Genomic DNA, 26,886 nt, shown 5'->3' on the forward strand with positions numbered 1-26,886 from the left:
TCGGTGTAGGTTCTAGAGACACTCGGCTTTCCACCATCTCAAACACCCGGTATTTTAAGTAAGAGGGTAAGAGAGTGGAGATGTGTCTACTTCACCGCCAGTTTCTGTGTGAACAGGATGGATGTGTACCCGGAGAATACGGCTACAGTGATGGTCAATCGGTGCGGTCAAGTGTATGCAGCGCATGCCTGAGAAGCTGTATGTCCAGTACAAAGAGCAAGCTTGCTTTACCCCTTGATGGTGTAATGACTGTATTGTTGTGAACAAATGAATTATGTATTGAACAAAAGACTTTCACATTTGACTTTCGGGTGTTGGACTTGCTAGAACCAAGAACTGGTTTTATAGTGGTTATTAAACCAAACACATTATAATTGTATCTCTTAGTTTCTAATGGACCAAAACGGGGTTGACTCGTGGGAGTTGAATGCTTGTGTGAAATTTGTGAAGTTGTTTTATTGTGGAGATGAAAATATAACAGAGTTGAACAAATGTATCCTGAGAGTACAGAATCATTTCAAGAGTAGATAAGAAGTCTGTTTTGAAATTCCCTTAACCAGCTAGAGCCTTCAGAGAAGAAGAGTTTGTGAAGATCGACGCAGCCATCTGACCCGAGAAGAAGATCGGCTGCACACAACATGTGAGTCAACCGCGAGTGACGTGTGCGTCTTACACCCCAGTACCACACTCTCTCTCTTGTCGTCCAAAGACTGTGATTAGCAATGAAATAATTTTTTTAAAGTAAAATGTTTCTTTTGTCATTCTAAAAAAATGTTTATTCCATTTGATAGCCTTAAGTGACATTTCCATAAAGACTGAGCCTTCAGCTCATATTCAACTGTTCTCTCAAAGTTGGAACATTTATCTGTTATTACTTACATAAAACTTTATCTAGAAAGCAAGATGATCATCATAATATTTTAATGAGCAATTAGCTCATATTCAAATTTAATAACTATGCTATTTTAAACACTATCAACTCCTTTTCAAATAATAGTGAATTTATTTTCTTGAGCCATTAGCTTGTTGTACTAAGTGATAACGACTTTAAAAACGACTTCTTTAAAACAGCCTTAAACTCACCAAATACTTACTGATGATTTTGTTTTACATGGCCTTCTGCTCTTATTAAATGTAGTTAGTATTCATAAACTGATGATCTTTTGGATCAAATAGATATGAATTAATGTTTGAATATTTCTGATGTGCACATTTATAAAGCAAAAATGCACCAGTAATATTTTATACAATTCCACTTGCTGCACTAATTTGTTTATTGAATTGTCATTGAAAAACTGCCTATTTACTCACCACAATTAAAGCCCGAAAGTAAAATCAAGGGAGGTTGCTTGGACCTATAGTTTTGCTCATGGTATGTACTGATAAAGACTAACCGGAAATATCAGCACCTGTCAAGCTCTACATGAATAATTTAAACTGCCATTGCTCATGTGTAATTAACTATTTATAATCGGAATCTTGTGATGTCAAGTGTAAAGTGAGTAATTGTAACAACATGTAAAACAAAACTGCAAAAAGACTTGTTGATATGCTCTGTGCAGCCAGACTTGCGAAAAGGACTGTACTGACAGACATTGCAACAATGTACGAGTCACTGGCCTGCGGTAGCGCATAAGAAATGCAAAAGCAAATCTTGCTGACAAAGTGAAGGAACTGTAATCACAGTGCTCGTGACACATGTATGAGACATGTGAATTCAAAAATAATGCAGCAGTGAACGGACTGGATCTAAATGTTATTTTGCAATGATAAATGTAATGAGGAGGAAAAGAAGACTAATCCATTAATTTACATATTTCTAGGTGTTGTGAGTGTCGATAAGCCTTATGCTATGTTCAATTGTTAGATGTTCACATGCTGGAATGCCGAAGGCTATCCACCACAGCTGGGCAAACAATCTCAGGAACAACCAGTTGCAGCCTGGGAGAGCAGAAGCCGCCAAGAAAATGATCCCACTGGGCTCAATTCTTAAACTGTCAGCCACAGACCTAATAGTCTGGCACACCTGTGCACTCAATGAACTTCGGGAAAATGATACCATTGGGCTCGGTTCTTAAACTGCCTGCCACAGACCTATTGGGTTGGCGTATCTGTGCACTCGAAATTCCTGAGATTATTCACCTAGCTACAGAAAGAAGACAGCACAAGAAGAGACAGGAAAGAAAATGTAAAAACCTTTGTCAAATTTGAAAAAACTGTAGTTTATATTGAGCAATCTGTTACGCTCATCTAGTTTTAAGTTGCCATATTTAAGAAATGAAATAGTTGAAGTTTATTGTGAGCAAACATTGATAGGCTCAATTAATGTTTAAGTTGGAATACTTAAGACTAATTAAGGAATGAAAATTTTTAAGAGACCAAATTGTTAGGCTCACGAATAACTTAGATAGCTTGGTCTAAAATTTAAGTATGGTACTGTGGCTCCTTCTGAACTGAGGCCAGTGAAACAATTATTCACTGCCCCCACTCTTACACAGCCATAAGTCATAATTTTAAATAACTTCATTAACATTTCTGTATAACTGTGAATTGGTTAAGAATTACCTTTTCAAAGGAACAAGTAGTGTACTAGGAACTTGTAGGCATAAGAAGTTATAGTTACATCATCTTTTGTTTTGTATAAGACTGTAAATAGTTGAGACAATAGTGTCTCACTCTCCTTTTCCCATTTTGTCTCAGCTCATCTTGTCTCAGGTTGTCTGTATTCTGTTAGCGCATGTGAGCACTTATGACTTTTAATTGTGAAAGTATATAAAGGGTGAAAGTAATCAAAATTTTAATTTCAGAAGTACCTTCCATTTCATCTGAAAGTAATTATCTTTTTGAAAGAGAAAAGTTTTGTTATTAAAAAGAACTGATAATTACTTTTTTAAGTGAATTCAGGAAAGTGAGATAGGGAGTTCCAGTGGATAGGAATTAATTCAAAGTTGAAACTTTGGAAACTTTAATTATTTTCAATCTCTACATCCCTCAATGGAGTGCAGTGGTCATAATTTTTTCATTAAAATCAATGAAAGTGAACATAGGTACAGGATCTTTCACTGCTGCCAGCATTAACGAACACTGACTTTATTTTACCTCGCAAAAATAACTTTTGACGTGAATTTAACTAACTTTCAAGAGTGTAAAATTAATTTGGACAGGACTTGCTTAAAAATTATCATCTTTATTCAAAGTTAAAGAGAGAAAGATATTATGAAATATTCAGTTCCACTACAAACCCTATATTACGAAGAATTTTAAAGACAGTATACTGTGGCATTTTATTGCAATGAAAATTGACAATTAACAAGCCCTGAGATCAGAAAGAAACCAACATTAATGACGACTAACCACTACCAATTTGTCAAGAAATGTCAAGATTACAACGGCTGCAACAATCCACATGTCCACACTTAAACTCCTGACCTGATGCCCTGGGGAAAATAAGCATAAATGGCTTGCTCTTGCCATGTGTACTTGAAGGTACTGACCAACCTAAAACCATACAACTTGTAGCGGCTATAATAATTAGTTTGCAAATGACATAAATACTGATGAAATGTTGTTCAGTACACATCCCGTGTCACCATTACACATATCTGCACTTACCCCCATTACACCCCTTTGTAAGTAAGCTTTTATGAGACGGGCAAGTCATCAGCTGGAGCCTTGATGAAAGAACAGTCCCAGCATTCACCTGAAATCATTTAGGAAAAGCACGGAAATGTAAATCAGGAGGACCGAACAGAGAAAATTTCATCCACTTGAAAATGAGGTCAGTGTCATAACAATTGCACTGCATTATTTGGTTGATCCCCGCTATACAATGTTTTTTGGTTTACAGACAATATGCTCCAGATAACTTAGAGCATAAAATTCAGTTTTGTATTTCATCACTGCTCATTCTAGGGAGAACCACTGGTGACTCCTGGACCACAAAACTGACTCTAGGCCTGTAAACATGCAACTATGTTCTGTTTATGACTTCTCGTCGAAGATAACATGCGGCATCTTCACTAATGAGAACAGTGATTTGCAGAGTATAGATGTAGATGTGTTCTACGACTCTACAAAAACATATGGATGGCAGTGTTGTTGGAAAAGTAGTTTTGTGGGTCACTTCTGCTAACCTTTTTGTGGATGAGTGTGACCCACACTTTCTTCCAACCACAAGGCACCAGTATACTAGGTTAAGCAAAGGGCTAACTCAGCTGTAAATTCTGTATCGAATCTGACAGAAATTCATCTGACAAATGATAAAGGGCAGCTCACAATTTATAAACAAACCAGCTGACAAACTCAGCATTGCCTGGGTATTCATTTTGCCAATTTTCTATTAGAAACAAAAGTAACAAATGATCTGCTTTTGTAGTGTAACATTGAAAAAATTTCATTTCCATATATTCCTGAAAACACCTTTGAAATTATGAAACAGTCATGCAGAGAAGTATGCATAATGTACAAACATTTAAATACAGTATTCTGGACAGCCTCTGTACGCTGAGAGCAGCTGTTTAGCTTTACTATGATTTTATAAACGTCTCTATTGTAATGATTCTTCTCAGCTCTACTGTTGGCTATTGGTTTTGTCTATAGTCATTTGCACTTCGAAGCTGAAGGCAGTCAAAAGTTTTGCCAGGTGTCAGGAAGTTTTTTTTTTTAAATTGAGTCAACTGTTGGAGTGTCTTAGTAGTGAAGAATACATGTATTAAAACTTCATGCATGATTTGGAATTTTTTCGTGGATCTCAGTGTTTATGACATCATAATTATCTTTTTCACTACCTGTGATACCATGATATAATTTTACAGTTGCACTTAGCAGCATATGTGGATACTGTCTGCAAAATTTAGTGCAAATAGAGCTAGTCGTATAGAAGTAATAAATTTACACACACACACACACACACACACACAGAGCATTTCCATAACAAGTATGGATTCCAAAATACTGTTCGTGTACTTTGTCCTCAATGGCGAGTGTTCATCAGACAAGGGTATCACCAAAAGTGCCCCCAGGGAAGTGTTATATGGCTGCTCTTATACTCTATATACATAAATGATCTGATGGACAGAGTGAGCAGCAATCTGTGGCTATTTGCTGATGATGCTTTGGTGCCATCATTGAATAACTGTGGGTGGATACGAGATGGCTTAGACAAATTTTCTAGTTAGTGTAATGGTTGGCAGCTCACTCTAAACGTAGAAAAATGTTAAGTTAATGCTGATGAGTAGGAAAAATGATTCCATAATGTTTGAATACAGCATATGTATTATGCTGATTGACAGAGCCACTCTGATTAAATATCTATGCGTAATTTTGCAAAGCGATATGAAACTGAATGAACATATAAGGAGGATGATAGTGAAGACCAAATGATGAACTTCAGTTTATTGGGAGAATTTATGAGTGTGTGGTTCATCTGTAAAGGAGACCACATATAGTGTGACCTAATTTGGAATACTACTCAAGTGTTTGGGATTCCCACCAGGTTAGTTTAACAGAAGACACCGAAACAATTCAGAAGTGCGTTGCTAAGTTTGTTACCAGTAGAACTGATCAACATGCGAGTATTAAGGAGATGCTTCATGAATTCAAATGGGAATCCCTGGAGAGAATATGATGTTCTTTTCGCAGAATACTATTAAGAAAATTTACAGAAATGGCACTTGACGCTGACTGCAAATTGATTATACTTCCGCAAACTTACATTTCGCATAAGGACTATGGCGACTCCCTCCGTCACCTACATCTGTAGCAGCAGAAGACGGGCTGCACAGAGTGGAAACCAGCCCCCAACACCCTTGTTAGTCAATTCTGTTGGAGGATGAGCTTAGACGACCATGCTTTCTGGATGCCACGCACACTAAACCATCACTCAAGCAGTCTCTTGTTCCACTCCGACGAGGCAACACCTTCCTGCTGTGCCCTCGGCAGCTCACCCGTGCAACATCATGTGACTCGCATTGTCATCTGCCACATTTCGCCGGGATATGCGCAAACAGCAGAATTATTACCCTGCATTCAGGGTCAGCATTCTGTTGCGATTTGTTTAACAAGAGGTGTGCCACTGCATTTTTCCGCACCGCCTTCTCAATCTGCGTTCCCTCGAGGTGCTTCTATTGCCTACACGTGTACAAATTCTGATGCTGAACACCCAGTTTGTTCTCCTGCTATCAGCATTTGGAATACTGTGTCCAGTGTAATGCAAATAGTGCAGCATTGCATGCCGAGAGTATCTGGCGGGTTACTTACTATTCCATCCCCAGTCATTTTGGCACCTCCTTTGCCGCCAAGTGCGCTACTGTAGCAGGTTTTCTCATACCGCCAAATGACGCCGAATAAAGGCTGTAAGCCATTCATGGCCCACCCTGTCCAAAGACACCAACCCGAGCAAGGGCCATCCTTGATTTTACTGTAGTTGTTAGCTTTTAGGAACAATATCTCAGAACCAGCACACCCCATTATTTATTGTCATCTTCCTTAATTACTGCACCTCTTAGGTATGTATGCCCCTTAGAAGTATAGAAGGGAACCATAATTGTTCCTTCTACATCTACACAGATACTCCACAAACCACCATATGGTGCATAGCTGGAGGGTACACTGTAGTACTACTAGTCATTTCCTTTCCTGTTCCACTCAGAAATAGAGCAAGGGGAAAACAACTGTTTATATGCCTCCGTATGAGCCCTAATTCTTCACATCTTATCTTCGTGGTCCTCACATGCAACTTACGAATTGTCTGGCAGAAGAAATTTTTGGCAGTCAGCTTCAGATGACAGTTCTCTAAATTTTATCAATGGTGTTTCTCGAAAAGAATGTTTCCTTCCCTCCAGGGATTCCCATTAAGTTCTCTGTAACACTTACGTATTGTTCAAACCTACTAGTAACAAATCTAGCAGCCTACCTCTGAAATGCTTCAGTGCCATCCTTCAACACAACCTGGTATGGATCCGAACACTTGAGCATTATTGAATAGGTCGCAACAGCATCCAATATGCAGTCTCCTTTACAGGTGAACCACTATTTCGAAAAATTCTCCCAATCAACTGAAGTCGACTATTTGCCATCCCTACCACAGTTATCACATGCTCAGTCCATTTCATATTGCTTTGCAATGTTAAACCCGGATATTTAAACAACTTGACTGTGTCAAACAGGACACTAATAATACTGTATTTGAACATTACAGGTTTGTTCTTCCTACTCATCTGCATTAAATTACATTTTTTATTCATGACTGTCTGTCAACACCCCCCACAATGAATCTATAGACATCCCAATCTAAACTTGGTGGGTTAAAGTGCCTCCAACTAGTGTTGCATGATCCTCCAACTAGTGTTGCATGATCTGGATATTTACGCACTACTGGCCACAGACTTCTTTGAATGACTCTAGAATTGTTACGGAGGAATCGGGTGGCCAGTAAAAACATCCAATTAACTTGGTTTCACCTACAACTGTTATACGCGACCAGATAACTTCACTATCACATTTAAGTTCAACCTTAATAGAGATAATATTTTTGTCAGCTGCAATAAACACTCCCCCTCCTATGGCCTCTAATCTGTCTTTCTGATACACGTTCCATCACTTGCTAAATATCTCCAAGCTTTCCACCTCAGATTTCATCTAATTCTTGGTCCCAACAATAATTTGAGTGGGGCATAATCCGTATCAGTTTAGGCACAGGGGTTACCTTCATAATCTCAGATGTTATTGAATTTAGCATACGTTAAATTTCAAGAGTAAGTAAGAAACATGTATTTTTTGGTTTCCTTCAAATAAATTTCTGCCCCAAAGGCCTCCAGAGATGACACTGCAAACACCATTCTGAAGACGCAAATTTTGGAAAAATGTTTAAAACGCTGTATCTCTGTAACAGTTCTAGATAATTTGTTAAGAGTTTTTTGTATGAAAGATAATTGTTTCATTATTATAATGGTATCCTCTGTTTGGACATATCAATCAAAGTTCTTTTACTGTCAACTTTTGAATTTTTTTATAATTTACAGGATATTTTAAAAAAAATGCCCATCCAGAAAAGTTAGTTTCTTTTTCTGTTGATTAGTACCATGTAGTCTATTCTCTGTAAAGGAGAGCCTCCATTTTTAAGTTGGACAGGTTTTATTTTAAAATATATATATTTTTTTAACTTTCAGGGGTAGGGTAATGTAGGGTAATGTATGTCTTCACTGAAGTTGTTTCTTACTAATTTCTTTGTTACAATGTTTATTTCTATTATCTTTGTTGCAGTTATTTCTTATGACTTTTTTGTTGCAGTTATTTCTTTTCACTTTCATTGTTGCTGATATTTCTTACACTTTGTTGTAGTTTCTTGTCTGTTTATTTGTCATGGTTGTTTATTGTAGGTTTCAGTATTGTAGTTGTTCAGTGCTAATTTGTTTCTGAAGAGGCTCCTAAGAAATCTGAGACCATCGAGTGAGTTCTGTGTTCTCATGAGGAATTTGCCAGTTGACACAGTTGCAGTGTGTTTTGTGAGGAGGACTGTTTGAAATGTCGGTTGACTGGGAACACAATAGAGTGAAGTGTGCTGACTATTTGCATGTCCATAAAAGAGTGATTGGGGAAAAACTCTGTTCAGGTTAGGAATTAGAGTTCTAATTTGAAGACTCTGTTTTGAAGTGAAGACGTTTCCAGTGAATGACTTTTTGTGTTCTAAATGTTTTGACAGAATAACAACAATGATAGTATCTGAACAAGATGAATCCTCCCATGGTGCAGATGATGCAGATTTTGCATCAATAGAGGAAGAATTAAATACCCTGAATCAGTCAGCTTCAGAGGTAGGTGTTAGTCCTGTTAAGAAACCGTGGTCAGTGAAGTTGAGTCATAAGCTCTATGCATCAACAACAAGCAGAGAAATTACTAAAGCTGTGGATGAATACACTACAGCAAAACTGACCACATTCTTCAAAATAGAAATTCTGTCTTCAGAGGAAAATGAACCAAAGCACTCTTGCACCTCTTGCCAGAAATTTTTCACAAAGATCGATTCAGCTGTTGAATATTGTGCATCCTGCAGTGAAAATGTACAAGTTTTAACTATTATTCCAGAGACATTTTCAAAGAAAACGATTTTAAACCACCTTCCATCAGTATCAAAGTATATGGCAGACAAATCAAGAAATGTTAGGTCTGTAAAAGGAGTCTTTGGAAGACCAGATCCCTATTATGGTCATCCTGCAGAAGCAGCCCAAGTTCAAATAGTGCAGTCATTTTATCTGGAAGATAAATTGGACTGTTCCCGTCAGACTGCCAACAAAAAAGACACCATAACTGTAACAGTTAAAGGTAAAAAAATTGTGAAAGTGAAGAGGTACATGACTCGCAGTATTAAAGAAACTTTTGCAATTTATAAGAGCAACCACACAACTTCACATATTGGAAGATCAAAATATATGCACTATGACCTAATTGAGTAGTTCCACACTCACCAAGAGATGTCTGTTTATGTGTGTTGGTTGGTTGGTTTGGGGGATCAAAGGGACCAGACTGCTAGTTTATGTGTGTACTGCGCGAATTTTGAACTTTGTGTGGTAACTTTGAAGAACTTACTGGAGCATGTGACACGACACCTTGGGTGGTCGTGTGAAGTCATTAGTAGCTTGTGTCGTAAATTGAGAGACTTGTTTCTTTTAAGAATGTGGTGACTGCCCTGGAAAGGGAGGACTGTCTTTACAGACACTTGGCCTGGAAGACATAGCAGATAACTCTGCAGAAATTACATATGTGACATGGGAGGAAAATAAACTAATTAAGAAAACTGTTGCCTTTGACAGTTTCAATGATGAACTTGGTAAATGGGCAGTGGTAGCAGTAACATGCAAGCATCTGAAGAAATTGCAACAACAACACATTGTAGAAGTGAAAGGGTGTGTACAGGCTGAAGAACTATGTTGTGTACTGCTTCACTGTGATTCTGCTGAGAACTGGTCTGTAATTCTACCACAAGAAGTACGAAGGTATCATTGGAGTAATAACCAGGTTTCAATTTTTACATGAGTGACATATTTTCAAAAGAAGACCACAAGTGCTGCAGCTATAAGTGACGACACAGGACATGACTCAGCACATGCTTTGCTAGCAATGTGCAAAACTCTTCAACAGCAAACAATGGGAGAGAAGATCATTATTATTTCTGATGGTGCTCCTAGTCATTTTAAAAACTGTTACCAGCTGTTTTAATTGAGTAAGTTGCTTGTGCCAAATGGGTGGGTATACAGTGCTACTGGTCATAGGAAGGGGCCTTGTGATGGTGTAGAAGGTTCTTCTAAAGCACCATACCACAAAACAGAATCTTTCCAGACCAAATACAGCTGTGATTCAGAATGCTGAGGATTTTACGAGGGTGATGAAATCTTACACATCCACAGCCCACATTCTTTTGTCCAAGGAGGAAATTGAAGAATTCTGTGAACAGAAAAAAGAAGAATGGTCCAAACAAATTACTACTGTGAAATAAATTCAGAAGACACATTTTTGGACTCAAAGTGATGAGCGAACTCATGCTGTACGCACTTTAAAGAGCAAGAAAGAAGAAATTTCGTTTGTTCAGCCAACACCTCAGAAACAGCAGGTTAATATTCAGATTCACTACCTGAAAAGGGGGGAGGTGTTTGTGGAGTGTGTGTATGACTGTGACTGGTGGATTGCAGAGATTATAGACACCAGTTGTGTGTTAAATGAAATTGTAGTGAACTTTATACTACCACATGGACCAGCTGCTGGATATAGGTTTCCAGCTGAAGTACAGCAACAACACCATCAGTGCTCACTTCCTGTTCACAATGTATTGAAGACTGTAAGTACTCCAGTTCCTATTGGTTCCACAGGAAGACATCACTCTATATCAAAGGAAGACACTGAAGCAGTGGAACACATTTTTAGTTCATTGACTGGCTAATTTGAGTACAAAACAGAGTGCACAAAAGTTGTATACATTGAAACCCTTAAGTCTCTGGACCTTTCACATACATTTTGGAACCATTTAAAATGCTTGAAAAATGAGTCTCTTACTCATCTTTAAAAACTAAAATTACGTTAAGTAATGCTAGGTTTTGATTTTTATGGGCCTGTTATGTGATAATGTGGTAATAAAACATTTTATGTATAGCAAAAATTTCACTTGTTTATAAAACCTGTTCAAACTAAAAGGGAAACTTCTCCTTTTCAGGGAATGTAGAACTATGTGGTACTAATCAAGAGAAAAAAAAAATCAAAATTTCATGGATTGCAATTTTTTAAAACAAAATTTTTTTCCTTAAATTATAAAAAAATATTCAGAATGTTATAGTAAAAGAATTTCAACAGATAAGTACAAATGGAGGATTTCTTTGTTATCATAAAGCAATTATTCTTCAAATAAAAAAACAACACAATATCTAGAACTGCTCCAGAGATACAGCATTTTAATTTTTTTTTCCAAAATTCGCGTCTTCAAAATGGTATGTGCAGTGTCATCTTTGGAGGACGGTATGTCGGAGCAGAATTTTTTTTTTCTTTCTTTTTTTGGAGAAAACAAAAATATACGTGTTCCTTACTTAGTCCTTCATTTTAACATAGGCTAAATTTAATAACATCTGAGACTATGAAGGTATGATTATTTCCTAGGATGCCTGAATTGATATGGGCTATGCTGGGCGAGAGCTTTCCTGGAGGACAGTAAATTCGGGAACTTTGTTACGAGTATTTCAACAGGTTACTGAAAGAATTTTGAAATTCAAAGTGTCTTTACTCTGAATGCTGTTTGACTTCCCTTGGTGCGTGTGGACTGGTGAGTGTTCATCAGGGCGCCTCAAACTACCCCCTAGCTAAAAATCCATCATGTGCACTCCCCAAGTACTCTGCTACACGAGTAGTTGCTTCCTTTGTGTAGCGCACGCCTGACCTATCAAGAGGGTCCTACAAACCCTCAAACAATAATGCAGGTTTAAAAATATGCAGCCAAGACTGCCACAGAGTCGATGAAGCCTTTGGCTACGACTCTCCATTTGGCTCCAAACCAAAGGACCCAAATCAATTTGAAACAATGCTGCAAATTGCAAGCTCTGCTTGCATCCCGTGTATGAGGCCAGCAGTCTTCACCACCTCCACCAGCCATATGTATGAACTGAGGATGGCTTCAGAACACATGTGACAGGAGTCGTTGGTGCTGATGTGGGCCACAACTTGCAGACGACTGCACCCAGCATGCCCGATAGCCACAGGCAAGGCTGCCTCCACATTTTGGATGAGGCAGTCAGACCAAGTGCACATTGACTTCCTTTCCAGCCCTGAATGTTATCTGGCTTAGGGGCTCCATAATGCGCTTCATACTGGAGCTCTCAATAACTAGTGAACCCCTCCCCCCGTGCCTGCTCAGAGCCTGATGAAGGAGCAGCCATCTGTCCATTCACAGGGTGAGTGGGCGAGGCCAGGTGCCAGTTTCCACATTGGCCCTCCGCCTCAAGTGGTGTTGACGCATTACCACCCACCATTCACCCTGCTGTGACAGCGGATCCACAGCATCGAGCACACTAAGAGGTGCCTCGGAAGCAAGAGTCCATGGGCAAACTAAGTGACACTGGAGGTGTCCCACACGACCACCAAGACAAGATAAGAGAAATTAGGGCTAGTGGCATTAGCAAGTGGAACAAGAAAGGAAATGGCTAATAGTGGTACAAGGTACCCTCCATAATGCACCATACGGTGTCCTGTAGCGTATGTACGTATGCAGATGTCACTTGGGGCAACAAATTTTCAAGCATAAATGCAAATATTACTTATAAAAATAAATGTAACAATGGATTTTTATTAACTCTCATATATTTTGTACAGTATGGCTCCCAGAAAAGCGACAAGAAATCATTGTAACTGTGGTGAGTTCTCTGTACTCAAAGGATCAATGCTTTCAAAAGGTTGTAACTTAACCTACAGTTGATATATCAAACTATCTACATTTTATACAAAAGTTCTCATCTGTAATTTGCTTGATATCAGACCATTCTTCCTTTCAATATGTCAACACTGATGGGAATTTAAACTTGTAAAGGATATTACGTCACATTCATTGCTGGAATATAACCTTCAATTGCAGGAAGTCAACCTGCTGCTTCTATACAGCACACGCTCGAGAAAATACCAAAAACAGGTCTAAATCATTTTCAATTGATTTCTTCACCTACAAATTCAATTTGTTACTGTTGCAGCTTTGCCTGCAGAATTAAAATTATTTACATTCTGACCTCAAAGACTAGCATTAGTCTTAAGAACTACAGATGCCTTATGAGCAAAAGTTAATTCTGCACACAAAAGTTCTGTTTATAAATGACATCCTTATGACAGTGCAGCATCTGCAATGCTTTTGTCTAAACAAGTCCACAAAATGTTTTACTTTGCAAAGTGAACTTGCAGTGCTTTAACACCAGCTGCTCATGGTAAACATAGTGAGCATTTTACTTATTTGTTTATTTCTTTGTTGGCCTTATGAAGCAACTGTGAGTTAACAGAAGATTCCTTTAAAGGATAAATGTCTCTCAGAGTGTACAAGTATGGCACCTAAGTATTTCTGGAGCTGTCAGTGGTAACAATCACATTTTTATTACGTGAATCAAAACTAAAATGAAGTGTACACAGAAGCATAATATCAGCTATGTAATTTACAGTATACTGTAGTTTTCTATCCAGTACTCTTCACTGTACTCTTCAGGTAGCTGTGCTATCTTGAATGTATGCCAGCAGTTGAATGTATGCCAGCAGAACACTGGTTTTGGTTCAAGACTGCATCACTATAAGTAGAAACAACTACTCTCAATCAGTACCTGCTCTGAAACAACATACCTGTCTCGCTGTACCCACTCGTCCAGCCTCCTGTTATATCCTTCATAATGAACATAATACTCGTAATGACCATCTTGGTCATTGTATCGTGTCTGGATGATTTCTGCGGGATCTGAAAATTACATGCAACTTATTTAGCTTTCAATATTTTCCATATAATACATCTACATTGCATCAAAATAGGTGAGTTCATTAAAAAAAATTACAAGTTGACAGAATGGCTGGTCAGCATTTACTTAAAAAACCAGAGCTACTAGTTCCTTCCTTAGACAGGGAAGAGGGACAGGCTGGGAAAGTTAGTAAGGAGGGGCAAGCTACTCATATCAAAGGTAGAGAATTACTCATCTCGTAACAGGTGGGTCTCTCTCGACCTGGTGTCTGTGTAACCTGCTTGTTCATTCTAATCTCATTAATTTATTCTCCTGGAGGAGAGAGCTGTCAGTACCAATAGCTAATATAGTTGTTTATGTTTTTATGTTTGTCTACTGGCAGTACTTGGTATTTTGCATCCTGAAGGTAAATAGTAGCAAGCCATTCTGTCTCCTTGCAATTTTAGTTTCATCTTACACAGAATGTATCGTAATTAATGGCATAAATGCATACACCTGAAAGTACACAATACTAGAAACAAAAAAGTCTCGGCAAACATAGATCAGCAAATGAACAGTTTTTGAGATAATCACGACTTTGTAGTTACCAGCCACTACTGATGTGATTCTTTGCAAAGACACATGCTGGTCCACGGCTTGGGTATGGTTTTTGTGTAGATTTATTAAAATCTGTTGTAAACAGAATGGACATGACAGTACAGTACACAGTAAGAGTGCCACTCATGTCAGTTTTCTGCAGAACATCAGTTGTGTTGTATGAATGTTGGTGGTAACATGGAACATTACAGTAATGAAGAGTATGTGGACATGCATTTCATGTATGCTGGGGCTAACAGCAACGCATGGGAGGCTGCACACTTGCACCAGAAGGCATACCCTGTCTGAATGCACCCTGAAAGTCGAATTTTTACAAGGGTGCAGCAATGCCTCTGAGAAACTGGGAGTTTCTCACATAACTCTTTAACTGATGATGGTTGACAGAATGACGGGTGTGCATTCTACTTATGTTTATATTTGTCCTCTGTCAACATCAGCACGTGGATGTGTACCATTACCACGAGTATCTGCACTAAGCGCTGGGAGCGTCAATGTCAACGTTGTGTTTTGTAATTAATAATGTTGTGTTTCAGTGAATGGTACACTGTGATACATTTTTGAATAGGTCTTTAGGGGAGGAAATGAATTAACGAATAAAAAATACAGGGTGACATTTAAAAATGTCATACTGCTGTTCATATCTTTGTAAAAACAAAGCTACAACAAAGGCAATCATGCTGATTGATGTCCCCCTGACAGCTAAAGAAGATTTGCTTGAAACATTTTGTAATTTGCATCTGGACAAACATTTATTTAGGGTGGTCAAGATAAATGGGACACCCTGTGTGTGTGTGTGTGAGAGTGAGAGAGAGAGAGAGAGAGAGAGAGAGAGAGAGAGATAGAGGGAGAGAAGAATTGGAGAACATATCTGACCAATGGTTCAAATGCCCTGCTATCATAGTTACAACTGACTGAGAGAAAGAAAACAGCACAACATCCCCCCCCCCCCCCCTCCAGTCAGTTCTAACTGGAAACCTGGACTTGTTGTTTAGAAAAATATCGTCTAAACAAAACAGAAGGAAGTGATACTTATTACACTCAGTAAAATTCATAGTGCTACATCTGCAGTTCTTTCTTAGACAAGAGGATCCATCACTAAGCAAGCCTTACAATGAAACTGTGTCTGTACAGGATATTTCAGCTTAATGTATTTTCTTTGTTGACTAGATGCCAGAAAGTTACATGTGGTGCATTATGGCACTGTCCATGCCCATTACTGAAATTGGTGCGCGAGAAGAATGTGTCTCAGTAAGCCTCCATACGAGCTCGAATCTCCTGTCGTGGTCATTTTGTGAGAAGTATTGGAGGATGTAACATGTTGTCTGACTTCTTAGAATGTTCATGCACAGAGTGGGTAGGCCTGCACAAATTATGCCTGTGCTTGAAGATATGGTGCTGGAAACAATCAAACACTCGCCACGAATCTCGACACGGAGACTAGCCACAAAAATTCCTGGAATGAGCCACAGTAGTGTTTGGGAAATAATGCATCACAATGCAACGTACTGACACCACCTCCAATGAGTTCAGTGTTTTATTAAAGTGGACTTTGGTCCTAGACTTATGTTCTGTCACTGGATGCAACAACAAGCTCTAGGCAACCTGATGTTTGACAACTTTTATTTACAGATGATGCAGGGTTCACTTGTGATGGTGTCTTTAATTACCACAATTCTCCATTACAAGTCATCTAGGCTAAAACCCATATGCTGTGCACGAGTCTCAACATCTATGACATTTTCACTGAATGTGTGGTTAGAGATACTAGGTATCATCTTACTGGACTTAGCATGTTACCAAACAAACTCAACAGATGAAATTACTCTTGGTTTCCTCAGCTTCATCTTGCAGCATTGCTTGAAGATGTTCCCTTAGAGCAACGCCAGAGGATGTGCTACTTGCATGATGAATCACCGGCACATTTTGGTGCTATCACGGGATGACATTTAATGCACTGATATGGCCAACGATAGGCTGAGCAGACCTGTAACATGGCCTTCAAGATCATCTGAGATGTAGCCCACAGATTTCCGTGTTTGGGGCCACCTTAAGGTGCAGTGCACGCCACTTCAGTTAACACGGTTGATGTATTGGATCAGAGAGTTGTCAACATTCATCTACAATTTCAATATCATTCAGGCATGTATCAAAGGATTTGACATTCAAGTGTGGCAACAGGTAAGGGCATACATCCAGATACAAGGACAACATTTGGAGTGCCTCCTTCAACTACAAGTACGGTCATGTAACTGCTGTCATACTTATTCAAAACATTTGCACTTCTGCTAAAGTATCTATAATAACTTTTCTTAATGTTGTAGAGCATTGTTACCTTTTCTTAAGTGGGATGTTGTTCACACATAACCTAGTGGCTGGTATAATGTATATTCAACTTTACATATTTATGCCATTAATTATGAGACACATTGTATATGGGTTGTTGTGTACTGGCACAGTTGCCCATGCACCCATTACTAATACAGTTTAGCTGGTTTTGTGGAATGTTATACACTTTTCATTAAGCTTTAACCATAATGGTGATATACAAGGGGCATTCAAAAAGTTTTGCACAGTCATATCTATTCTTTTTTATTTTTTGCAGGAGGAGAATGAAATTTTTTGTGAACATGCTTGTAAACATTTAGCTATTCGTTGGTATATAAAAATATTTTCTTTTATTTACAAGTGAGCCATAATGGACTGTGAAGGAGATGTCAGATTACGACAATGGTCGGTGATGGATTTCTTCTTCAAGACTGTTGATGACTCTGCCACATTGATTCACAGGAAGTTGCTCCCTGTTTATGGGAGGACACAGTGGATCACAGCAGTAATCCAGTGGTGGTTGCAGAGGTTTAAAGAAGGTTATTTCTCTCTACTGGACAATCCACAGTGCGACAGACCATTGACGGCAGTGAATGATGTGTATAAGGAGACCATTGATCAAATCATCCAAAATGACAGATGTGTGACAACACGACAGCCAACTGAAATGACTCGTTTGTCATTTGGTAGTGTGGTATCACTAGTACAGTCTGTGCATGTTGGGTGCCTAGATTATTGACAATAGAAATGAAAACAATGAGAAAGAAGACTTTTACTGAAGAGTGGAAACAGTGTTTTGATGGCATCGTTGCCCAGGATGAAACATGGTTCTTTTGTCTGAACCTGAGAGCAAAAACCAATCCAAAGAGTGGCAACATCCAGGTTCCCCTCAGAAGAAGAAACCAAGACTTTCACGAACAGCAGGCCGAAAGGTGATGGCCTCCTTCTTCTGGGATGAGTGTGGTGTCATTTTCATTGACTTTTTGGAAGTTGGCTCCACAATTAACTGGGACCGTTACTGTTTGTCATTGGACAAGCTGTGACGTGCCATCAAGACCCAAAGACCACAGCTTCAGGGTCAGCTCAACAGACTACACCATGACAATGCCTAATCCCAAACAGCCCTTTCGACGCAGGAGAAAATCAGGAAAATAGGTTGGAAAATTGTTCCTCATTGTCCCTACAGTCCGGACTTGGCTCCATCTGATATTTACCTCTTTGATTGTCTGAAGGCCCACCTCCGCAATAAAACATTTGATAGTGAGAAAGACCTTATTTCCTGTGTCAAGCGATGGTGTAAAAGTCAATACTCAGAATTTTAGCAAAGTGCATTTACATCACAGAAAGAACATTGGGCCAGATGCGTCACAGCTGATGGAGGCTACACTGAGTAGGCTCAACATATAGCTAAATGTTCCAAGTACGTTCACAAAAAATTTCATTCTCCTCCTGCAAAAAATAAAAAATTAGAGATGACTGTGCAAAACTTTTTGAACGCCCTTTGTCGAATGAAAATTATTGTCAGCCATTATTGTCCATTACATGATTGGCAGTTACACACTGGAAACAGTAACAACAAAAGCAGATTCAGGAGTATGTGACTGGAGTAACCTTAAATGGGATAACCACATAAAGTTAGTTCTATGAAAGGCAGGTACCAGACTGTGCTAATTGCGAGTACTTCATCAGTTGGTTGGTTGGTTGTTTTGGGGAAGGAGACCAGACAGCGAGGTCATTGGTCTCATCGGATTAGGGAAGGACGGGGAAGGAAGACGGCCGTGCCCTTTGAAAGGAACCATCCCGGCATTTGCCTGGAGCGATTTAGGGAAATCACAGAAAACCTAAATCAGGATGGTCGGACGCGGGATTGAACCGTCGTCCTCCCGAATGCGAGTCCAGTGTCTAACCACTGCGCCACCTCGCTCGGTTACTTCATCAGTGAAACAGGTAGTTAACAAAACCCATGTCAGGCTGATTCTTGAGTACTGCTATCTAGATACAGAAGACAGGAAAGATCCAAAGAGGAGCAGTACATATCACACCATGTCCATTAAGTAAGTGCTGGAGCATCATGTACATGCTCAACAAACTCCTGCAGTAAACAGTACAAGACAAGTGTTGGGCATCACACAGGGGTGCACTGGCCAAAATTCTGTGCATGAACATTCTAAGAAGTCAGACAACATGTTACATCCTCCAATACTTCTCACAAAATGACCACGACAGGAGATTCGAGCTCGTATGGAGGCTTACTGAGACACATTCTTCTCGCGCACCAATTTCAGTAATGGGCATGGACAGTGCCATAATGCACCACATGTAACTTTCTGGCATCTAGTCAACAAAGAAAATACATTAAGCTGAAATATCCTGTACAGACACAGTTTCATTGTAAGGCTTGCTTAGTGATGGATCCTCTTGTCTAAGAAAGAACTGCAGATGTAGCACTATGAATTTTACTGAGTGTAATAAGTATCACTTCCTTCTGTTTTGTTTAGACGATATTTTTCTAAACAACAAGTCCAGGTTTCCAGTTAGAACTGACTGGAGGGGGGGGGGGGATGTTGTGCTGTTTTCTTTCTCTCAGTCAGTTGTAACTATGATAGCAGGGCATTTGAACCATTGGTCAGATATGTTCTCCAATTCTTCTCTCCCTCTATCTCTATCTCTCTCTCTCTCTCTCTCTCTCTCTCTCTCTCTCTCTCTCTCTCTCTCTCTCACACACACACACACACACACAGGGTGTCCCATTTATCTTGACCACCCTAAATAAATGTTTGTCCAGATGCAAATTACAAAATGTTTCAAGCAAATCTTCTTTAGCTGTCAGGGGGACATCAATCAGCATGATTGCCTTTGTTGCAGCTTTGTTTTTTACAAAGATATGAACAGCAGTATGACATTTTTAAATGGCACCCTGTATTTTTTATTCGTTAATTCATTTCCTGCCCTAAAGACCTATTCAAAAATGTATCACAGTGTACCATTCACTGAAACACAACATTATTAATTACAAAACACAACGTTGACATTGACGCTCCCAGCGCTTAGTGCAGATACTTGTGGTAATGGTACACATCCACGTGCTGATGTTGACAGAGGACAAATATAAACATAAGTAGAATGCACACCCGTCATTCTGTCAACCATCATCAGTTAAAGAGTTATGTGAGTAGAATGTACACCAATGAAGGGAAGGTAGAAATGCTACTCATCTATGGGGAATGTAAGATAGCAGAACAGTAATTGCAATAGTGTTTTCTTATGTACGGGTACAATTAGTACATTAGTTTAGTCATTTTAAATGCTGTTGTGTAGAGTAGGCATACAGTACAGGCTACCCTTCCTACAAACTGCATCGACATAATGTTTCTTTTATTTTTGTTGTTGAAGGTAGGTGATATCCTGACAAGAACCCACCTTTCCAACGCATGTTTTCAAGTCTTGTTGTGACATTTCAGGAAAAGGAAAGTTTCAACCCACAACAATGCAATTGTCATAGCACTCGCACAGACAAAGCTACCGAAGTTACTGTTCTCGCTTCCATTGCTATGAATCCACAAGCGAGCACACGACAGCTTGAACACGAGATTGTCATTCCTAAAACCAGTGTACATCGTATTCTTACACATCATTGGTTCCATCCTTACATGTACACCTACATCAAGAATTGCATGGGAATGATTTCCAGAATTGTGTACACTTCTGTCAGTGGGCACAGCAGCAAATCCCCGCCAAGCCAAAATTCTTCTCCAATGTTCTATTTGCTGATGAATGTTCCTTCTCAAACGAAGGACAGGTAAATACAAGGAACATACATTATTGGCCCAGCGACAACCCACGATGGCTTAGACAGGTGGAACATCAGCATCAATGGAGAGTTAATGTCTGGTGTGGAATGCTTGGTACTGCAATTACTGGCCCTTATTTCATCTATGGTAGTCTAAATGGCACAGCGTATGCCAACTTCCTCAGACGAATTCTTCCTCCTCCCTATACCCTTAGAGAAATTTGAATTGTACCATGTAACATGACAGTGTGTAATGTAACTACGTCGGTGCGAGAGAAACAGCTCAGAAAACTGAAAGCACAAATTTGAAGACTGATTCCACATGGAGCATCCTTTACTTCAGCATGACACTGCCAGACCACAAATGAGCGCTGTGACATCTGCAACAATCAGAGGCCTTGGGTTCACTGTCATAGATCATCCTCCATTTAGTTCTGACTTGGCTCCATCTGATTTTCATCTGTTTCCAAAACTTAAAGAACACCTCCATGGACTTCCACTTTGATAGTATGAAGCGGTGCAGAAGTGGAGATGTGGCTCCGTCAACAAAGTCACACATTCTACAGTGACAGTACCAACAAACTGGTCTCTTGTTGGAAAAAATGTGTGTATTGCCAAGGTGACTACACTGAGAAATAAATATACGAGGTGACAAAAGCCGTGGGATACCTCCTAATATCGTGTTGGATCTCCTTTTGCTTGGCGTGGTGCAGCATCTCGATGTGGCATGGGGTCAACAAGTTATTGGAAGTCTGCTGCCCACAGTCGTGTAAGTGTTGCCAGTGCAGGATTTTGTGCAGGAACTGAGCTCTTGATTATGTCCCGTAAATGTTCGATGGGATACATACCAGATGATCTGGGTGGCCAAATCATTCACTCGTATTGTCCAGAATGTTCTTGAAACCAACTGCAAACAACTGTGGCCTGGTGACTTGGCACATTGTCATCCACAAAAATGTCATCGTTATTTGGGAGCATGAAGTTCATGAATAGCTGCAAATGGTCTCCAAGTAGCTGAAAATAACTAGGACCCAGTCCCATTCCATATAAACACAGTCCATACCTGCTTGAAAGTGCCTTACTGACAATTTCGGTCCATGGCTTCATGGGGTCTGCAAATGCTGCTGCTCTCGGTCGTTAAGTGAAGGTCATCAGCCACTACTTTGTACATAGTGAGAGGTAATGGCTGAAATTTGGTATTCTTGGCACAATCTTGACACTGGTGATCTTGGAATACTGAGTCCCTTAACGACTTCCAAAATGGAATGTCCCATGCGTCTAGCTCCAACTACCATTCTGTATTCAAAGTCTGGTAATTCCCATCGTTTGGCCATAATCACGTCAAAAAGCTTTTCACACGAATCACCTGAGTACAAATGACAACTCCTCCAATACACTGCCCTTTTATGTCTTATGTATGCGATAATACTGCCACCTGTATACGCGCATACCACTATCCCACGACTTTTGTCACCTCAGTGTATGTAGACACGAAGAATAAAGATGTAGAATGTTGATAAAGTTTGGTTCATTGAAAAAGCTTTAAAATTTTTCATATAAAAAATTTGGAGGCATTTTCAGCACACCCTTGTATGTGAGTTTTCCACTCGCCTCACCCCAAGCTAAATAATTTCCAATTCTCTTTAATGCCTTTTGCTAATAACAATCAAAATGGAAGAAGACGGTGTGGAAGCTTACATACAGAATGGGCTAATAATGTCCTGATCCACTCCCACAAATGTCTTTGGCTGCTACACTCATAACATCACAGCACCCCCCCCCCCCTCTCTCTCTCTCTCTCTCTCTCTCTCTCTCGCATGCATCAATACACAACAGAAGGTCACTTCCTTTCCTCAGCTATTTATGTTCACGAGAATGCTGTGCATATTCTGGCTAATTCTTTCTGTTGGCTGCAGTTCCTAGTTTGACTGGAGAGCAGACAGAGCACATGAGAAATTTCTGACTTGTCTCTCATCTGCTCAAGGAAGAAAGAGTAAGGTTTAACATCCTATCAATGAAGATGATAGCACAAGCTTCGATTGGGTAATGATGGGGAACTGGTTGTGTCCATTTCAAAGGAATCATCCTGGAATTTACCTTAAGGGATTTGGGGAAACAATGATGATCTTAATCTAGGAGACCAACTGGTGATTTGAGCCGCCACCTTTCGAAATGCATGTCCAGTGTGCTCACTGCACCATCTTGCCTTCATCTACTCAAATGTCCTCTGAATAGTATAGAGCTCTCTGTCGTATATGCTATATTTATTGGGAACACATAATTTCAAAAAAGATATGGAAAAATATTAACATCCATGGGCACCTGCCTGCTTGAATGTGTCAGTAGATAAAATAGTACTATCATTATGTTCATCCCTATAATGAATTTGGACCTTTCAGTCAACCAATGTGGCAACCTGCCCTAGTACTAATTAAAAGTCTTAATTTTTGTCACTCTTAGTTCACATTCTAGTGCTCAGACTCAGAAGAATTTTGCATATTGTCTGTGATTAGTTTCTCATAAATTGGATCCACACTTTTATTGTATGCTAATAGCAGTGATGGACAAGAGTGACAGCACATGCTTCATCATGAGAAGAGGCTGCAGTATTGAGAATGGCAGCTCACTATTCACAATGCATTGACTTAATATTGGGCTGATCTCAGCCTAGTTTCCAAACTGTGAACAACGTTGAGTCATGCAGAGCCAAATAACATGCAATTGTATGAGAGTTGAAGCTGAAGGTATATTTTGTAAATTTTTTTTTTCATTTTATGGTATCACAGTTATCTGACCTCGTGCTGGAAATACCTGACTTGTTCTGTTTCAGTTGTCGAAACTATTTTGTTCTTCATTTGAGTACAACTGGTTTCAAACTTCACACTCATCCTCGAGTGCACTACCAAAACAGGAAATACATTTATGATGTATTGGACAAATACAATTCTCATCTGACAAACAACCATCACATTCATGTATGAGATCATACATCAAGTGATATCTCTCATTACTCTGCTGGGAGATACAATTAGGTATCTGCAAGCAATGGCTTAATGGCAGTTTATTATACCACACCACAAAGTGATTCCAGTGCAACAAAACATAACTGATTTTACTATGGAATGTGTATGAAAGTATACAGCATGCACATCAAGTCAAAGTTACGCACTATTGTCAGAGTGTGTCTAATTAAAGGTATCAAATCGCAACACAGCTTTGCATTGTCTTGAGACATACTGATAACCTATGGGGGCTATTAGAAATATGCAACTCGGCTGTGTACATCAACCGAACCAATTATATGGTAAATGCGTTAAGCAACTGCAGTCCAAATACCACCATTGCTTGCACAAATGAAATTTCATAATACAGCTCAGTAATGTGATATTCCTCCTAATATATGAGCTCTCACATGATTATGATGATCATCTGTCAAAGGAGAATTATGTTTGACCAGTACATTTCATATGCTTCTCCTGGTCTGGAACTGTTTTTGAATGCGAGCAAGAGCTTGAAGCCAGTTATATACACACTATAATTTTTGAGAGCCTCTGTGAAATCAGTCACCTACTGTCTAATAACCACAGGTGTTGAGACATATTGGCTCCCAAAATCTGTCTGCTTACGTACTATTTAGATATTAGGTGATTTTTCAATCTGGATTTTAGCTCCCTTCAGATGTAGTAGCTACCATGTAAGTTGAAAGGACAATGTCAATCATAACACCATAATTTTTTTTCTCCTTATAACTTGAAACTTGGCCTCCTGCTCATTTTTTCCAACCTCTTCATTCTAAGATAAAGTTAATTAGCTGTGATCTTGAAACTGCAGGAGGAATAAAAAATAGAGAATTTATCCACAAATGAAGCCATTCAACTGGGCTGTTTCCTGTGGACAGAGTAACAATGGCATAAAGAATGATGAACAGTAAACTTCCTTGGGGTATAACAGAGTTTGGGCAGAATTAATTCCAGTCCTCACATTTTCAATAACTGGTTTTACACCTGAGTGCTATTTCAAGTAAGATTCAGCCTGTTCCTCTCCATAGTTTCAGGCTAACAGCAGAGTGTGGGACTTTGACTGGCTGAGCTAGTAACTTCACTGAAGTAAACAACTGCTGATGCAAATCACAACGCAGACCCTTAGAAATTATATTTTTGTTTCTCAGTATTACGAAAAGAATAGTTGCTACTCACTATACAACAGAAATGTTGACTCACAGATAGGCACAACAAAAAGACTATCTATCAAACAAAGCTTTAGGCCAAATAGGACTTCATCAGAATTAGACAACACACACACACACACACACACACACACACACACACACACACACGTGTGTGTGCGACCAGGCCTCTGGCTGCCAAGGCCAGACTGTGAGCAGCAGCGCATGATAGGAGAAGCAAACTGGGCGGTGAGGACAAGTGGGAGGCAGGGGACAGGGAGGGATAGCAGAGTAGGGGTGGGGGTGGAGAAGTGCTGCTTGTAGGAGCATATAGGAACGAGGTGTGTAGAGGGTAGGGCAGCTGGGTGCAGTCAGAAGGTGAGACAGATGGCGGGCGGGGGGGTGGGGGTGGGGGCAAAAAAGGATAGAAGTAAAAAGACCGTGGATGTGTTGGTGGAATAGATGACTGTGTAGCACTGGAATGGGAACAGGGAATGGGATAGTGGGTAAAGGACAATGACTTACAAAGGTCGAGGCCAGGAGCATTATGAGAATGTAGAATATATTGTAGTGAGAGTTGCTACTTGCACAATTCAGAAAACCTGGTGTTGATGGGAAGTGTCCAGATGAGACAGGTTGTGAAGAAGCCACTGAAATGAAGAATGTTGTGTTGGGCACCGTGCTTAGCAACTGGATTGTCCAGCTGTTTCTTGACCACAGTTTTTTGGTAGCCATTCATGGGGGGCAGATAGCTTGTAGGTCAAATGACTGGTTTCACGTGTAGCACTGCCTCTCCTCTGACAGATGATACTTGTGACCAGAGTGGAGTAGGTGGTGGTGGGATGATAAATGTGAGAGCCATGAGAAAGGGATTGGAAATAGGGGTTGTGTAGGGATGGACAAGGGCATTGTATAGGTTTGGTGGGCAGCACAGTACCACTGTGGGAGAAGTGGGAAGGGTGGTGGGTAGGACATTCCTCATTTGAGGACACAAGAGGTAGTCAAAACCCTGGCGGAGAATGTGATTCAGTTGCTCTAGTCCTGGGTGATGCTGAATCAAGAGTGGAATGCTCCTCCTTGGTCAGATGGATGGGCTTTGGGAGCTGGTGGGCTACTGGAAAGGTAAGGTGCAGGAGATCTGTTTTTGTACAAGGTTGGGAGGGTAATTGTGGTCTATGAACGCCTCAGTGAGACCCTTGCTATACTTCGAGAGAGGTTGCTTTTCACCACAGATGCAACAGCCACAGGTAGCCAGGCTGCATGGAAGGAACTTCTTGGTATAGAATGGGTGGCACCTGTAGAAGTGGAGTTATTGTTGGTGGTTGGTAGCTTTGATGTGGATGAAGGTAGTGATGTAGCCATCTTTGAGGTGGAGGTCAACATCGAGAAAGGTGACTTGTTGGGTTGAGGAAAACCAGATGAAGCGATTGGGGGAGAAGGTGTTGAGGAGTGTGGATAGGGTGTTGTCACCATTGATCCAGATCACGAAGATATGAATCTGAACCAGATGAGGGGGTTTGGGATTCTGTGTGGTTAAAAAGGATTCCTCTAGATGGTCCAGGAATAGATTTAGTCTAGGATGGTATTATGTGGGTGCCCATAACCATACTTCAGATTTGTTTGTAGGTGATGCCTTCAAAGGAGAAGTTATTGTGGGTGAGGATACAGTTGGTCATCCCAACTAAGAAGGAGGTTGTACGCTTGGAAAGCATTGGTTGTTGGGAAAGGTAGTGTTCAATAGAAGCAATGCCATGGGCATTAGGCATGTGAGAGTCAAGGGAGGCAGCATCAATAAGTGACAATCAGGGCACCGTGTGGTAATGGAACATGAACTGTGGAGATCTGTTGTAGGAAATGGTTGGTATCTTTTATATAGCAGGGTAGGTTGCGGGCAATAGGCTGAAAGTGTTGGTCTATGAGAGCAGAGATTCTCTCGGCGGGGGCACAGTAACCGGCCACAATGGTGTCCTGGGTGGTTGGGGTTATGGACTTCAGGAAGCATGTAGAAGGTAGGAATGTAGGGGATGGAAGGGGTGAGGAGAGAAATGGAC

General features: G+C 40.0%; 1 protein-coding gene across 1 annotated transcript in view; it reads right to left on the reverse strand.

Moving 5' to 3' along the window:
- Positions 1 to 26,886, reverse strand: part of LOC126249720 (histone acetyltransferase KAT8) — a 113,059-nt gene that overhangs the window by 61,690 nt on the left and 24,483 nt on the right. Inside the window, exon 2 of the mRNA XM_049951405.1 lies at positions 13,849 to 13,960. Within this exon, the coding sequence (XP_049807362.1) occupies positions 13,849 to 13,960 (112 nt within the window). The remainder of the gene's footprint in view (positions 1 to 13,848; positions 13,961 to 26,886) is intronic.

Source organism: Schistocerca nitens, chromosome 1 (genome assembly GCF_023898315.1).
Source record: "Schistocerca nitens isolate TAMUIC-IGC-003100 chromosome 1, iqSchNite1.1, whole genome shotgun sequence".
Taxonomy (NCBI): domain Eukaryota; kingdom Metazoa; phylum Arthropoda; class Insecta; order Orthoptera; family Acrididae; genus Schistocerca; species Schistocerca nitens.